This window comes from Aulonocara stuartgranti (assembly GCF_965226115.1).
Source record: "Aulonocara stuartgranti genome assembly, chromosome: 16".
NCBI lineage: Eukaryota > Metazoa > Chordata > Actinopteri > Cichliformes > Cichlidae > Aulonocara > Aulonocara stuartgranti.
The window spans coordinates 21028850-21045639 of NC_138952.1; the positions used below are offsets into that span (position 1 = coordinate 21028850).

Here is a 16790-nt window from a genome sequence, read left to right on the forward strand (position 1 = left end):
TGTTTGTTTTCCAGGTTTACGCTTTATTGCGCGGATTGCAGATCAGTGACAAGTAGCGTACAGAAACGAAGCTGGGCAAGTGGCTCCTCCTCCTTTGCGCGCTCTCGTAGATTGGGAAACAGTTTTTGCCGGGGGTAACTACTTTTGGCAGGACACCTGAAACACAGGAGGCATACAGAAGTTGTTCCTCTCTGATGAAATATCCACATAGCATTGCGCTCCCGCTGCACTTACCGTGAGCCACCATGCCTCTGAGGCTGTCTGCTGCAAAAAGCCCGCTTTCCAGATATTTCCAATCTCTGCACAGCTGTTCAGCACGAGCGTTTGGGTAAGATAAATCCGAATGTGGAAGAAGAGCTGTGAAAGTAGGGTGCGGGTGATAAAAGATAAAATATATTTGTTGCTTTTCCAGCGCCGGAGCCGCCTGCCTCGGCTCGGTGAATTTAAAAGGTCGCAGCTGTCTGACTCTGAAGGATTTCAGCTCAGATGAAATCAAGAAGCTGCTGTGGGTCTCCGGAGACCTCAAGCATCGGATCAAGCACGAAAAACAGGTATTTAACTTTAATTGCAAAACTTCAGTACTTATAGTTGGTGTACTCTGTGGTCTCTGGATGTGTAATTAAGAGTCATTTCTATTTCAGTATTTGCCTCTTCTACAAGGAAAGTCGATTGCAATGATATTTGAGAAGAGGAGCACCAGAACAAGAATCTCCACAGAAACAGGTGTCAGTTTTTCTATGCAAACATATGCATGACGTGGCTCAGGGTATGGGATTTGACAGAGGCAAGATATTTCATTGCTATATGTAGTGGTGTGGAAAGGCTTTTGTCCCCCTATTCTGATTTCCTATTTTTTTGTTTGTCACATTTTAATTTTTCAGCTCATCAAACAAATTTAAATATTAGACAAAGATAACACAAGTAAACGCAAAATGCAATTTCTAAATAAAGGTGTTTGTTAAGAGGAAAAAATCCAAACCTACATGACCCTGTATGAAAAATTATTGCCCAATAAAACCTAATAACTGGTTGGGCCACTTTTAGTAGCAACAACTTAAATTAGGTGTTTGCGATAACTGGCAATGAGTCTTTCACTGCACCATGGAGGAATTTCAGCCGCTGATCTTTGCAGAATTGTTGTAATTCTGCCACATTAGAGGGTTTTTGAGCATGAGCCGCCTTTATACGGTCACGTCACAGCATCTCAATCAGATTCAGTCTTCATTTTGTTTTGCTTGTGTATCTTTATATTTTTCATGTGTTTGGTTACTCATATATTTCAGGGGTTTTTTTTTCCTAATAGTCATTCTTTTTTATTTAATATTATGTTAAATTAATGGAAACTTGCTTCCACCACTGAAAAAAACAACATTTTTTTTCTGTAAGTCACAAATTTAGGTTGTTATTGTGTATAAATTGAGCAATGAAAGTGATTCTGAAATTTGCTGTGTGTTTCTTTATGCATATAATGGATGCTTTCTCCCATTGGAAAAACAACAACAAAACACACACAAAAACATTGTTGTTATCCATAACTGCACACCTTCATGACGACCGTAACGAAACTTGGAATTTTCTTAACCTTAATTTAAAAATTTCAAGTTATTTCGTTCAATTTAGACGTTTTTAGTTAACTATGTCAAGATGCGAAATTAATAAGTTACACAATCTTTTGATAATAACCCAAAATTTTTATTTGTTTTATTTTTTCAGAGGCAGAAAGTTGAAGTTTTTCCATAATTACTGTTTCAATTATACATCCCAATATTTGCTTTGTAGCTTTTTATTTCTTAGTCAGCTTTTTTATTATTTATATGTATTAACTGAATCATTCTTGATTTAATATTGGCATAGATCCATACAGTTACACCCTACAGTGAGTAATATGGTCTTGTCACATCAGGCCAAAGTCAGTCTTTGTTTACATAGATGACATGTATGAATGAATGCTTGCTTTATTTCACTGATGAAAACATGCTAATGTAGCTTTACCTATAGGGATTAAAAGTACAATGGTTTTAACAGTGGTATCTTACTGCATGGAAGGTCATTAAGCCAATAATTACATAAATTAAAAAACTATCCTTGTGCAGGAGCCCGGCTAATGCCATTCAGTGCAGTCATTGTTAATGTAGTCACAAAAGAACTGCTGAAAGGCGACTTTCAGTACAAACCCCCACCAAAACACTGATCAGCACTCCTCATTTCCCCTCTCCACCACCCCCACACTCCCCTTAGTGTGCACTCCTCTATATATTCCTGCCTGCACATTTACTTTAAGTACACTTTTTAAAGCACTAGTTGACTTTTAGGGAAACTAAAAGTACCTTAATCTTGTAACTCCAGGATTTTCTCTGCTGGGTGGACACCCCTGTTTCCTTACCTCACAGGACATCCACCTGGGAGTGAATGAGAGCTGCACAGATACAGCCAGGTGAGCTGTTGGTTTATCTCAGGGAAATAAAAGCAGCTGCAGGCTTTAACCTTTTCTATAGCAGTCTCCTCATGATTTTCATTGTTGTATGTAATTGCTGAAGAAGAAACGCAGTTTTTCTCAACAAGATTTCCCTCCTGGCTCAGTATATAAACCACAAAGTCCTTGTGCATGTCTGATCTTTCACAACAGGGTCCTCTCTGGATTCTGTGATGTTGTCTTGGCTCGTGTTTACAAGCACTCGACGCTGGAGGAGCTAGATAGGGAGGCTTCAATCCCCATCATTAACGGACTGTCAGATCTGTATCACCCAATCCAGATTCTGGCTGACTTCCTCACCTTACAGGTACTCTTACCCTGTGGTATTCTGCAATTTTAATGCACTAGTTGATAACCATGCAGTACCTGTTTTCTTTAAATCCAGGAGCATTACGGATCCCTTAATGGTCTAACGGTGAGCTGGATTGGAGATGGCAACAATGTTCTCCACTCCTTCATGATGACTGCAGCCAAACTCGGAGTTCATCTTAAGGTTGCTACACCGAAGGTTGGTTTCTTATTGCGCTATTGGATGCATGTGATCCCTTTGTTACTCTGGTCTTTGTATCTTATGTGTTTTTGTGTAGTTTGAGGTTAAAGGCAGGCAGTCAGCCTTGAGCTTCTTATCTGCGCACTTCTTGTGTCAGTAAGATAAAGTCATATCTTTGTGTTCAGGGGTACGAGCCAGACAAGGGCGTTACTGAAGAGGCACACAGGCTCGCCAAACAGGTGAGGTCCTCTAAAACCTGCCATTAATGTCTTCTAGTTTCAAGTATTCTGCCAAGGTTAATGTTAATAAATAATATTATATTCTGTCTCAGCATGGTACTCAGTTGATTCTGACCTCTGACCCCATGGAGGCTGCCCGTGACAGCAATGTCTTGGTCACTGACACCTGGGTCAGTATGGGACAGGAAGAGGAGAAGAAAAAGAGGCTAAAAGACTTCCATGGATACCAGATTTCTATGCAGGTAAAGAAGGACATTACTTTCAGCCAAGTAGTTACTCTCACCTTTTTACCTGTTTTTAAACACTAATATTTTTCAGATAAAAATCATTTATTTGCTATATGTTTGGGTGTGTATATGTGTATTAATGATACATGAATATATAACAAATCACGGAAAAGTATTGTTGTTGTTTTTTTAGATAAAGACAAGAAAACTGTATAAAAATGGTTTTTGAGAAAGTTTTGTTTTTATGCATCATGTCACCACCTATTGAAACTGGTTTTAAATGGTTTTAGTTTAGTTTTTCTGCGTATACAGGGAGTGCAGAATTATTAGGCAAGTTGTATTTTTGAGGAATAATTTTATTATTGAACAACAACCATGTTCTCAATGAACCCAAAAAACTCATTAATATCAAAGCTGAATGTTTTTGGAAGTAGTTTTTAGTTTGTTTTTAGTTTTAGCTATTTTAGGGGGATATCTGTGTGTGCAGGTGACTATTAATGTGCATAATTATTAGGCAACTTAACAAAAAACAAATATATACCCATTTCAATTATTTATTTTTACCAGTGAAACCAATATAACATCTCCACATTCACAAATATACATTTCTGACATTCAAAAACAAAACAAAAACAAATCAGCGACCAATATAGCCACCTTTCTTTGCAAAAGCCTGCCATCCATGGATTCTGTCAGTGTTTTGATCTGTTCACCATCAACATTGCGTGCAGCAGCAACCACAGCCTCCCAGACACTGTTCAGAGAGGTGTACTGTTTTCCCTCCTTGTAAATCTCACATTTGATGATGGACCACAGGTTCTCAATGGGGTTCAGATCAGGTGAACAAGGAGGCCATGTCATTAGTTTTTCTTCTTTTATACCCTTTCTTGCCAGCCACGCTGTGGAGTACTTGGACGCGTGTGATGGAGCATTGTCCTGCATGAAAATCATGTTTTTCTTGAAGGATGCAGACTTCTTCCTGTACCACTGCTTGAAGAAGGTGTCTTCCAGAAACTGGCAGTAGGACTGGGAGTTGAGCTTGACTCCATCCTCAACCTGAAAAGGCCCCACAAGCTCATCTTTGATGATACCAGCCCAAACCAGTACTCCACCTCCACCTTGCTGGCCTCTGAGTCGGACTGGAGCTCTCTGCCCTTTACCAATCCAGCCACGGGCCCATCCATCTGGCCCATCAAGACTCACTCTCATTTCATCAGTCCATAAAACCTTAGAAAAACCAGTGTTGAGATATTTCTTGGCCCAGTCTTGACGTTTCAGCTTGTGTGTCTTGTTCAGTGGTGGTCGTCTTTCAGCCTTTCTTACCTTGGCCATGTCTCTGAGTATTGCACACCTTGTGCTTTTGGGCACTCCAGTGATGTTGCAGCTCTGAAATATGGCCAAACTGGTGGCAAGTGGCATCTTGGCAGCTGCACGCTTGACTTTTCTCAGTTCATGGGCAGTTATTTTGCACCTTGGTTTTTCCACACGCTTCTTGCGACCCTGTTGACTATCTTGAATGAAACGCTTGATTGTTCGATGATCACGCTTCAGAAGCTTTGCAATTTTGAGACTGCTGCATCCCTCTGCAAGATATCTCACTATTTTTGACTTTTCTGAGCCTGTCAAGTCCTTCTTTTGACCCATTTTGCCAAAGGAAAGGACGTTGCCTAATAATTATGCACACCTGATATAGGGTGTTGATGTCATTAGACCACACCCCTTCTCATTACAGAGATGCACATCACCTAATATGCTTAATTGGTAATAGGCTTTCGAGCCTATACAGCTTGGAGTAAGACAACATGCATGAAGAGGATGATGTGGACAAAATACTCATTTGCCTAATAATTCTGCACTCCCTGTAGTATACACAGTTAGATACTTTCATATTAAGAAAACAAGTTCAAGGAAGGGAAGGAAAGTCTAAGTCACATCCCTGAAAATCCTTACACTCCATGGACGATAACACTTACCCGTGGTTTGATGCCCTTCTGTTACAGACAGGAAGTGTGGCCAAGTCAGACTGGACCTTCCTGCACTGTCTCCCTCGGAAAATGGAGGAGGTGGATGATCAGGTGTTCTACTCATCCCGTTCTCTCGTTTTTTCGGAGGCAGAGAATAGAAAATGGACCATCATGGTGGGCTGAAATGTTAACGCACAATGTGCTGTTTGAGTTTGTTTTAATCCCCTCTTAACTCCAGTTTAATTTTCTTTCAACTGACCATCACAACTGTCTTCTGTCTTTCAGGGCCTCATTGTTTCTCTTCTGACCGACTACACGCCACAGATCCCCATGCTGAAGTTTTAACATCAGTTATTAAGAGGGACTAAGCTTTTCTGTGGCATGGGATGACTTCAAAGAAGACTTTTGCAATGCTGTCATATTGTAACTTCAGGATAGAGCTGCCATGTGGGAGCGTGGGGCTGTGGTGTGCTTCTGTTTATGTGTAGTAGGTCTGTGTGTCAAAGTGCAGAGAACCCAGGAATTCCCAGGACTCGCTTATTGCTCACAGTTCTTATTTCACTCTTGTGTGATGTGTCACCACAGCTGCCTTAAAACTTAAGTGACGATGAAGAACTAGAGGTTAATCCATAAATAAAATACCCCCAATGATTTTGTAAATGTTTAGTGCATATCTGGAATTTGCAATACACCAATGATACAGAGATACTGTTTAATAAAATGTATTTTGTGACCAAGGGCCTCACTTGAAGCCACTTCAGTCAATTGTTCAATTACTTTTAAGCCTCTGAAAATGGGGAAGTCTATAAAAATGCACAATATTTTATCATAAAACCCTGTAAGTTTAAGCTGAAAGCCTGCACTCACAAAATCACACTATGACACCGCTTTATATACTACACTTGCAGAACTAAACATGTTATGTGTTATTGGCTGAGTGCGCCCCCTATGGGATGGAGCCGTGAAGCCTTCAGAGTTTTTTCATTGGATAAGCGGAGGTGACGTTTTAGTGCGGGAAGCTATGATCTACGTGGGTGGTCCAGCTGGATAAAACGATGCAGCTCAGTAATTCATTCATAAACAAGCCGGCCTGTCATCAAGTAAACACTCACGCACACATTCACATGGCTTTGTAAACACTACTATAAACGCACACGGTGCGTGTGGCATCCGCGAAAGAATACACTATACTTTCATCGTTGTTCTGCACTTGTCATAAGGATTTGATCACAACAAACTCCACACGGTTAAATTAAATAACGTAAGCTGGTTCAATGGCAATATGAAAGCAAGACAATGCTCTTAAGCGACCACCCACGTACGGAAGGAGACTGCTCGGGGAGGGAGTCGAAGCTGAGGTGGGAGGTGGATGGGGAGGAGGACGCCATTGCAGCCGCAGCTGGCCGTTTGTGAGTCGGCGGAGGAGAGAGACATTACCAAAGTGAACAATGTCGACTGGCTTTCAGGGATTTCCCTGGCTCGGCTCTCTCTTCTGGGGCTGTGGTGTGGAAACAGAGGAGTAAGATGGACGTTTTATCCCCGTCGAGAGTGAAAATGTGGAGCCGCAGCGCTGAGCCTAAGCAGGTCAAAAAAAAAGAGCCGAGTTTCAGGGGGGACAATGGGGGAAAGTTTTGGCTAACTAACGGTAGTTTTAGCTAATGTTAGCGTTACCGCTAACTCACCGTGCTGCACCTTCTTCACATGTGCAAGATGCAGTTTTATTTTGTATTTTTTTTACTTCCATATTCACGCTAAATCAAAAGGTTAACACTAACAGGGAAACAAAATAGTGAGCTTTAACAACAATTACGCTTTTCCGATGCGAAATAATGTGCAAAGATAATGCTTTCCACTAGTGAAAGGCTTTAACTGTGACCGAAGACTGTTTAATAGTGAAAAGTTTACCCTGGCTGTAAACAGTCTTTTAACGTGGTGAAATCTAGTGTTCAAATCCTCTATAGTTTTTTAAAACTGCAGTAAATTGTTGCTGGAGTTATTGTTATACATTAGTAGAGTTATATTGCTAGTACATAAACACGTATGGTGGGAGGTGGTACAGTAACCAGTGTTTGTTAGTTTTATTTCTGACATTCTTTTTCACCTGTAAACATTTACTTTTGTACTTTGAACCTTAATGTGAAACGTGTGTGTACCACTTTACTTAAAGCCGTCACTATTTAGTATTCATATGTAGCATACATATTTTATAAATATGTAAAATTTGTACCATGGAGCAAAATTTGGGCAAATCCAGGTAACTCCAGAGTTTAGCCTCGACTGTGAAGGCAGTTCACTTCTTACTGCGGTATATCCCCGTGGATGAGCTGCAGTCCTAACCTGTTCTAGATGAGGTTATGATCAAGATTAGACCTCAACCACGTCCTGTCCAGTTAGTTCTCTGGAATATATCACGCCAAGAAGAGTGATATCTACTACCTACTAGCACAAAGGGTGCTAGTAGGTAGTAGGAAGATCTGAGGTCTTTATCTTTCTCTAAAGACCATCTGTAATTAATATTTAGTCTTAGATGCATCTTTATTCTGTAATGTTAGTTTTCTCTGTTGGCTGTAAACAATTCTGCAACTTGTTGTTGTTGTTTTTGCTCTATAAGCATAAATATTTGATGTCAAACCAGGGCATCTGTTTGGGGATTGAACTTGGCTGTAGATTAGTTTGAATTCGTTTTTTTGCGTTTATTCTTTTCTCACAGAGCGTTAAACACTATTGATAGTTTGTCTGCAGCAGCTGTATTATGTGTTTAACCTCTGAAAATGACCTGTGCATGTTTTTGATTGCTCAGATGCTTCCAACGCTTTAGATTTGATAAATCCTGGATTGACTACTTCATGTTACCCTAAGCCCGAATCCTGTTGTTGGGCTAACTAAAGCCAGATAACAATATCCTGCGTATGTTATCAAACTTGCTTCATAGTACAGGTCCCTGGTCTTTGCTATTAGTTTTTGTGCTGCAGAAAATAGTAAAATCCATGAGTTGAGTTCCAGCTGCATGAATGTAGATTGAGGGTTGAAGGGTTGTTTTTCGCTGTAATTCATGATATTGTTTTGTTTTTTTCTTTGTCTTAGTTTGGCAATTTATTTTGTCTAATAATGCCTTCTCCTCAGCAGTCCCCCACCATTCCTTCACCAGTCCGGTGGCCCAGCTTCTCACCATGAACACGAGCAGGAACTGTACCACAGTGGGGAATGGCGAGGGTCTGGCTGCCCTGGAGTCAGTCTCCATTGTGACCATCACGCTGCTCGCCTGCCTCGGGAACTTTCTGATTGTGGCAACCCTTTATCGCAGGCCTTATCTGCTCACACCCAGCAACAAGTTTGTGTTCAGCCTGACTCTGTCCAACCTGCTGCTGTCCGTGCTGGTGCTACCGTTTGTAGCTGTGAGCTCAGCAAAGAGAGAGTGGATGTTTGGGGTGGTGTGGTGCAACTTCACCGCCCTGCTCTATCTCCTCATCAGCTCTGCCAGCATGCTTACCCTTGGAGCTATCGCTATCGACAGGTTAGTGCCAGATTATACTGTATTATATTGTAGCCCTATAATCAATCTAAGCATTTAACTTGAATTCTTTTAAAAAGTGAGCCCTTACACTGACATTAGGACATATGGTTCCCTCCAGCGGAGAACCTGTAGCCCATTTTTGGTCTCTGCTAATTTCTGAGAAAGATTTAGCTGATTAATGCATCGCTATATTATTAATTTATCCCAGATGTTGGGAGATTCTGGCATCAAATGGACTAGAGCATGAAATTTAGTGTTGCTTTATTTAGGTCCTGAAGCTGAACATAACCAAGACAGTAAAGTTACAGTAAGCATAGGAAACTGAAGGTTAGCAATTTTCCACTTCAAGCTCAGATGAATGTTATGCTGAATAAAGTTTTAAAAAATGCTCTTGGTGCATTTCCCTCTAACGTCACACTCTTGTAAATAAGAGAGGTTAACCACAGACTTAATTTGTGGTATTTTCCTGTAGATTTCTCTGATCAGGTGATGAGCATGGGCTTAAATGCTTGAACTTTAAATGCCTGCTTAAACAAATACATGGAATAAAGCCAGTAAACATATTGCACAAAATTTATAGACAAAAAGTTATAGATATTTTAAGGCACTTTATTTATTCCAACAACAAAAAAACATCTTTGATATTTGGGGTTTCCTAGTTTTCATTTTCTGGTTCCAGTTTTTAGACTCGATCGTATTTTGCCAATATTTTGTGCAAGTACTTTGTGTAATAACAAACTCAAATGGTTATTCAGACACAAAGTTCAGTTTATTTTGCTTTGCTTGTAAGAAGGGGAGAATTGTTAATTAATTTTGGTAATCAAAAAATATACAGTAACATACGATACCATCTCAGAAAATGTCCTTCCAGCCCCATTATTTGTCCATCAAACATTCCCCGGCTGTGAGGTTTTCTCTATGTATCCATGTTTTGTTTGATTGCAAATTTAAATTCTTTGGGTTGTGGCTTATTTGTTCAGAAAACCATGCAATTAGGAGACACCTTTGGGACTCGAGGAAATTGTTAGCAGCTGTTCTGTTGTTTTCCTAAATGCTAGAAAACGCCTGAAATGATTAATCTGATGTTCAGACCAATAATCAACAATTGAATGACTTTTGAGATTAACACTAAAGTTTCAGCACTTATAATAACTTCTTATCCACATGCACTGCCTTTCAGATTTTCTGGAGCTACTTTTAAACCGCTGCAGTTGAATACTGTTTTAATTCTGTTGGGTGTCGCAGAGCTACCGAGAGCTACTGTAAATTTTCTGTGTAGCGCACAGTTCCTGCTGTTCTCACTGCTCACCTAATTATCCTCAGCATCCTTTGGGAATTTTAGATTACAGAGCCTGTTTTTGTTCTTCTGCCAAGCTCGTCTGTTCTCTTCTGTTTGCAGCTTTTAGGAAAACATTTCACAGGATTGTCGGGGAGAGAGAAAAGTGCAGCTTTTAGCTTTTGTATCACTGACTCCAATCTCAGCAGCCTGTGTGCTAGTCTGATCAAAAGTCTCCCTGGAGGACGGTGTTGAGTTCCTGTTGTGCAGATTTCTTCATCGTGCTCATGTCTCCTCACAACAGGTACTACGCCGTGCTCTACCCGATGATCTACCCCATGAAGATCACAGGCAACCGGGCGGTTGTCGTCATCGCCTACGTGTGGTTTCACTCGTTGGTAGGCTGCCTGCCTCCTCTGTTCGGCTGGTCCTCCTTTGAGTTCGACTGCTTCAAGTGGACGTGCGTGGCGTCGTGGCACAGAGAGCCGAGCTACACGGCCTTCTGGGTCACCTGGTGCATCCTCCCACCCTTCTTCATTATGCTGGCGTGTTACGGTGTCATTTTCCGCGTAGCCCGCATGAAAGCCCGCAAAGTTCACTGTGGGACTGTTGTTGTGGCCCAGGACGACTCCACTGGAGCCCAGAGGAACGGGCGTAAGAACTCGAGCACCTCGACTTCCTCTAATGGAAGTCGGCGGAGCCTCGTGTACGCAGGGAGTCAGTGCAAGGCTTTAGTCACCATCTTAGTGGTGATTGGCACCTTCCTCATGACCTGGGGGCCATACGTTGGGGTGGTGGGCACTGAGGCCTTGTGGGGTCAGGGCAGCGTGTCTCAGTGGGTGGAGACTCTGGTAGCGTGGCTGTCTTTCTGCAGCGCGGTGTGCCACCCACTCATCTATGGCCTGTGGAATAAAACGGTGAGGAAGGAGCTGCTGGGGATGTGCTTTGGAGATCGGTACTACAGAGAGTCGTTTGCCACGCGCCAAAGGACGTCCCGCCTCTTCAGCATCTCCAACAGAATCACAGGTGGGACTATAGCTGGGGCTCTCTGTGTCATGCAGATGTGTGTGTATGTTGCTGGTTTTATCTTTAGTAAATGCATAAGGCTGGTTTAGATTTATATTCCTGCGGGATGTGATGATCTCATGAGAATTTGTGTTTTCAGACTTGGGGATGTCCCCACACCTGACTGCCATGCTCGCGGGTGGAGGACAGCTGTTGGCCCCAGGAAGCAGCACAGGAGACACTGGCTTCAGTTTCACTCAGGACTCATGTAAGTTGCACACGGAAAGGGGGAAATAATTGCTTCATATCAAAAACTCCAAGCAATCCTCAAGTGCTGCCAAGAGCATGCCAAAGCAACAGGTGGCGATATAACCCTAAGCGTGAAGAATTGTACTATGTACTAATAAAAACGGTGCACAGTCTGATGTCCACATTTAAGTGCAGAAACTAAGATTTTGGAAAAACTTCATCCTGGCAGGAGTTTTTCAGTGGTCGAAAGGCAAATACACAGAAAAGCCATATTTACCAAAACACCCATGTACGTGTAGATGTAGCACAAGCTGTCTTACCATTGTGTCCATTTTTTATTTATTTATTTATTTTTACAAACAGGACATGATATTAGTGCATCTAATTAAAATTCATACATTTCCGAACCTGATCTTTCAGCAGCTCCTCTGTTTTCTTTTTTGCCTGCGTTGTGAGCTTTTGTATCCACAACACTGTTGTTTCAATTCGTTTTTATAGGGAGTTGACTAACTTCAATAATCATTGCAGAAAAATTATAAGTGTATGAAAAATTTAAATTTAGTAAAAAAAAAAAAAAACCCTGCATATTATCATGCATGTCTATTAGTCCAGGGGTGCTGGAGCCTATTTCACCTGCCAAAGGGTCAAAAGGTTGGGTAGACCCTGGATGCAGATGAGGATCTGAAAAAAATGACAATTTGTCATGAGTACCTTATTATTATCTCTTCTATGTAGACTTTACAGATCCCCAACCCCGAGACTGAGGCAGTTTGATGATTGTAGGATTATCGTGTATTTTATCCCTACAGACTCATGAATAAAATGAAACATCCCTCAAAAGGTTGATTCTGTTCATCTGGACGTAGAATTTTTCAGTGGGAGAAAGGTTTCATCACTCATCCAAGTGACTTCTTCAGTCTCAGCTGACTGCAGGTTACCCCAATCTTATAAACAGTACATTTGCATAATGATTGAAACTAGCACCACTGAAGGAACAATGGGCTGGGAGGTCTGTTCCATGATCATTAATATGTAAATTCTCATGACCATTGATCAACAACTACTGATCAAAGACCAATGCACTGTTTATAAGGTTGGTCAAAATGTCAAAAGTGTTTGATTGGCCACCATAATCTGCTTAAGTTTTTAAGATGACAGAAAAACTGAAGGTATTCTGAAAGTTAAGAATATTTACATTTTTCCAGCAGCATTTGACAGCTAATCGAGCAGTTGAGATTCTTCATAAACATACAGCATTGTCACACAGTCATCAGCCTACAGAAACTTACCAGACCGTGGAGTTTGTTAAAAGAGCTCTTTCCTGCAGCAGACCGAAACACAGTGAATCACTGCTGTTTGGCTTCAAATAGAATTGAAAGCATGTTCCTATGGGTGAAATCCCTTCAGCGCCTGGTCGTTTGTTTCAGAATACTTTCGCTCTAGAAAAAAATGCTACATAAATACCTTTTCATTTAAGAACATACTGAGGGCTTATTGAGAACTTTTTGTCCAATTATGCCAAAAACATGCTGCATCGCCTAACTTTGATTTAGAATTTATGCGTTTCTAGAAAGAAAAGCAGCACTTTTTTTTTTCTCAATTTTTTTCTACAGTTAAGTTTAAAATTAAAAGAGAACAAAGCTGTAAAGATGAAGTTTGAAAGCCTTACAAACCTTACTGCATCATACACCTCTTTGTTGGGCAGCCTTTTTGCTTTCCAGCTCATGTTTTTAACTGATCCTGTAGGGAGGGCAAGTGGTGTCATGTTCAACACAAACAAATGTCTTGTGATCCACCTTTGTGTGTACATTTGTGGCCATATGGTATGAAGATGACTTTTACTGCAACTTTCCTGCAATCTCTGTTAAGTTCTGCTTGCAGTTAACTTGCAATGATCCTCTTTATTTTCCTACACAGGCACAGATGTGATGCTGCTGGATAACTTCTCCACAGATGGCTCCTCCCTCGCGCAGCACCACGGGCCTCCGTCCGGGAAAAGGAGGAGCTCAGTCACCTTTGAAGACCAGGTGGAGCATTCCAAAGGTATCCGTCATTCATTTCCCGCTTCTACAGAAGATTAGAGAGCAGGGAAAATACCTTAGACTTCACATGATACACAAATGACCAAAAAAAGAAAAGAAAAGGGACCAGGCAAGAGAATTGTTTACTGTAGCTTGTGTTTACCAAAGCTTTGACTGATGTCTGTTGATTTCCCCAGCTGAAAACACATCCTCAGTCCAGATCCACGCAGAGGTGCACAAATCTCTCGACATGTTCGCCTCCTGCTTGGCGAAAGCCATAGAGAGCGATGCTAAGCTCACCCTGTTTGGGGAGAGTTCAGCTCTGTCAGCAGGACTCCTCACAGCGAGGGCCGCACCGAGGCCCAGATACCTGGAAGGCCAGAGACTGAGGCTGGAGAGTATTGATGAAGGGATCGTTAAGGATGACAGAGGTGAAGAAGAGCAGGATGGAGAGGAGAAACCCACCTGAACAGCAGCTTTCCCACTCTTGACTAGGGATGGGTACCGGTGTTCTGACGTAAACGGTAGTAACCAGACCGAAAAGCAGCGCACATTTCAGTGCTTTATTTCGGTGCTTTTTTTTCCTGAGCTGTGATACACTTTAGATTCTAGCCAATCATTTTACGTTTCCGAGGATAGTAGGCGGGGCCAGGTACGTACGTTCTTTTAGAGCAGAGCTACAGATTAAAAATGCCCAAGGCGAAGCAGTCAAAAGTCTGGCTGTACTTCACAGCAAAATATGCAAACTCAGCAGCCTGCAACAAGTGCTTCAAGCTGATACTGTGATACTGTCAAAGGAGGTAACACCTCAAATCCGATGAAACAGCTGGCGACGCATAGAGGTTTTTTTTTTAAAAGCCGAGAAATGCGCCGTATTTGATAGCTTGCTGCGAGACCTCACACCGAGCGCATCTACTGCGGGTGTGGTGCCTGTTATCAGACCCGGAGTTAGCAACATCCCCAAAAACACGAAGAGGAGAGTCCTGGCCCCTAGCCCTGCCAGTGTAGCAGAAATGATGACGGATGATGATGCAGCAGCAGCCGTTCTTCTCTGCGTGAGTAGCTTAATGTTGTTCGTGTGTAATTTACGTTGAGTAGGCTAACCACGTTATTACATGAATGCAGGTAAGGTGAACTAGCAAACAGCGTCGTAGTTACATGCGGCTGTCTTCTTGTTTGATGGCAGATACTCCCTTCACCCTGGCCAAAAAGGCTAAAATGACCAAAGAAAAAGAGGGAAACAGCTGAACATGAGAGGTTTTGGACAAAGTTTGTGTTTTTTCCATTGTTTAAGCTCTGCTTCCAGCCAAGAGTGATACCATATATGCCCCATAGCTGCAGAAAAGGCTGTTATCTTTTTATAAAAAACAGCTGAACATGAGAGGTTTTTGGACCAATTTTGTGTTCTCCAGTCTTTAAGCACCGTTCGAGCACCGGCACCGTTTCAAAAGTACCGATTTGGCACCGGTATCGGATAAAACCTAAACGATACCCATCCCTACTCTTGACACTGTTACAGAGCTCTGTGGTACCGCTGATGAAGTCTGCCCTCTTTACATGTGGATACTCCTTACTTGAAATTATTAGCGAACAGGAAGAGGCACGTTATTCATTCTACGATGTTGGACCCAGTGCATAGCATCAAATCTAATAGGAAGCCTTAACTACTGTAACTTCATTGGTCTGATCATTTTATTAACTTCTGCTATAATATATATTATGTTATTGTATGTTTTTAAGCTTAATAAGAAAAATTGCCTCAGTGGGCAAAATGAAAAAAAAAAAAAAAAAATAACAGCATCTTTTGACAGATTAGCTCTTTTCAGGTAGAATTTCTCTCCTAACATTGCACTCAGTAAATCCTCACTACAGGTTTTCCACTCACTGTGGAGAATTAGACTGTGAGGTACGTGTTTACTCAACGCAGGACAACCTGCACCTTTGTCACTCTTACTGGTACAGGATGAACTCCAGTAATTTGAATTTGCATGGGAAAGAGTCATTTTCAATATTATTATTATCACCGTCACTTTGCCTCCTGCAACAGTGAAGTTTTACTGATTTCAGAGGCATCACTGGTAGATTTGGACAAAGGAGTCGTTGAAATGGCTTTAGTTTGCAGATCAAAGTGAAATTAAGTTAGACTGAACAGCTGTTCTGTGTTCTAGTAGCTGCAGTTTCAACAGAGTCAAAGACACTTGGTATAACAACATTTACACACTTCTAAATGACCCAATTAATATGTGCACATTCCAGTGACAATGGGATGCAGTTTGCATTTTGTTCAGTGATGTTAGTAAAGGTACGGCATAACACTTTGCATATATGAACATATTCTGCCAGCAAAAAATCTAAAATGTCTGTTAATATCTGTAGTATGAATAAGGTGCCTGCTGTAAGCACGGCTGGAGGCCTGGTATTTCATGATTACGTGCGACTGTGGGCAAACAGAGTTATTGCACTTAAACACACAATGGGTACTCTTTCACTGCAGTTTCTTATCAGTGAAGACCGAATGAGCTAACAAGAAATGGAGATCATAGGAAAATGAAGTCCAGAATCAATAATCGATCTTGTTGATGTCAGAAATGTTTGTGTGTTTAGTGTTGAATCGGGAAACCTGAGCATAGGGAATATTCATTGGTACACTGGGTTGTACCTCATCTTATACACTCTCTGTATTAGGAGACAATTTTTTTTATACATAGAGCCCAGTTGTGGTGCTTCAGTCTTACCTCGTATGTTGAACAGGTATTATGTTTGTAAGAAAAAAAATGTACACCTGAGTGATGTAACCTTTTCATATACAGTAAGTGTTAATACAAATGTTTGCATTAAATTTAGTTTTTACATAAAACATCGTTTGAATTCTTTGTCTGCTGTGAATGAGAGCTGAAGCCAAACAGCAACCAAAACATTGAATCACTGAGCCGTTTGTTTTTCTTGTTCTGCAAACAAGCCGCACAGTCAGCATCACCTACAGCTGTGTTGACAGCTTGTTACCTGGATCATAAAATACTTTATGCTGCAGGGAAGAATAAAAGCTGATACCCCAAACCTCAAGACATCAGTAACATTAGTTTATCACCTCTATAAATGTGAAATGACTTTAACGAAAATGTTCAATGTGTTTCTTCCTTAAAGAAAAAGTTCTTGTTTGAGCCCCAGATTTGGGCCTAAGGTGAAAGAACCTCTTGGTCTTCTTTCCAAAATGAGCTAAATCTGCACTCGTCTCTATCAGGCAGCCAGGAGTAATCTTTGGCTCTGATTTCACTTAATACATGTCAAACTTCTGTTTCACTCTTGTTTTTAATCACTTGTAAATTATTGCC

General features: G+C 41.2%; 2 protein-coding genes across 2 annotated transcripts; both read left to right on the forward strand.

Annotated features, from left to right (window-relative positions):
- The first annotated feature begins 211 nt into the window (after positions 1-211).
- Positions 212-6130, forward strand: otc (ornithine transcarbamylase). The gene is made up of 10 exons (XM_082507884.1): positions 212-328; positions 413-551; positions 642-723; positions 2347-2434; positions 2627-2780; positions 2859-2981; positions 3149-3202; positions 3295-3444; positions 5430-5567; positions 5679-6130. Exons 1-10 carry the CDS (start codon positions 246-248, stop codon positions 5736-5738), a joined length of 1071 nt encoding a protein of 356 aa, XP_082364010.1. The 5' UTR covers positions 212-245; the 3' UTR covers positions 5739-6130.
- Positions 6131-6437: 307 nt separating this feature from the next.
- On the forward strand, positions 6438-16353 carry gpr161b (G protein-coupled receptor 161b). The gene is made up of 6 exons (XM_082509074.1): positions 6438-6977; positions 8520-8907; positions 10488-11209; positions 11349-11456; positions 13355-13480; positions 13656-16353. The coding sequence occupies exons 2-6, from the start codon at positions 8564-8566 to the stop codon at positions 13925-13927; spliced, it is 1572 nt and encodes a 523-aa protein (XP_082365200.1). The 5' UTR covers positions 6438-6977; positions 8520-8563; the 3' UTR covers positions 13928-16353.
- Positions 16354-16790: the final 437 nt, after the last annotated feature.

Excerpts from the sequence above, each read along its gene's own strand:
- otc (XM_082507884.1), top strand. The coding sequence starts at position 246 with ATGCCTCTGAGGCTGTCTGCTGCAAAAAGCCCGCTTTCCAGATATTTC. Across the intron at positions 2,435-2,626 it reads AGCTGCACAGATACAGCCAG|GGTCCTCTCTGGATTCTGTG; the intron begins GTGAGCTGTTGG and ends CTTTCACAACAG. Across the intron at positions 3,203-3,294 it reads CACACAGGCTCGCCAAACAG|CATGGTACTCAGTTGATTCT; the intron begins GTGAGGTCCTCT and ends ATTCTGTCTCAG.
- gpr161b (XM_082509074.1), top strand. The coding sequence starts at position 8,564 with ATGAACACGAGCAGGAACTGTACCACAGTGGGGAATGGCGAGGGTCTG. Across the intron at positions 8,908-10,487 it reads GGAGCTATCGCTATCGACAG|GTACTACGCCGTGCTCTACC; the intron begins GTTAGTGCCAGA and ends TCCTCACAACAG. Across the intron at positions 11,210-11,348 it reads CATCTCCAACAGAATCACAG|ACTTGGGGATGTCCCCACAC; the intron begins GTGGGACTATAG and ends TTGTGTTTTCAG.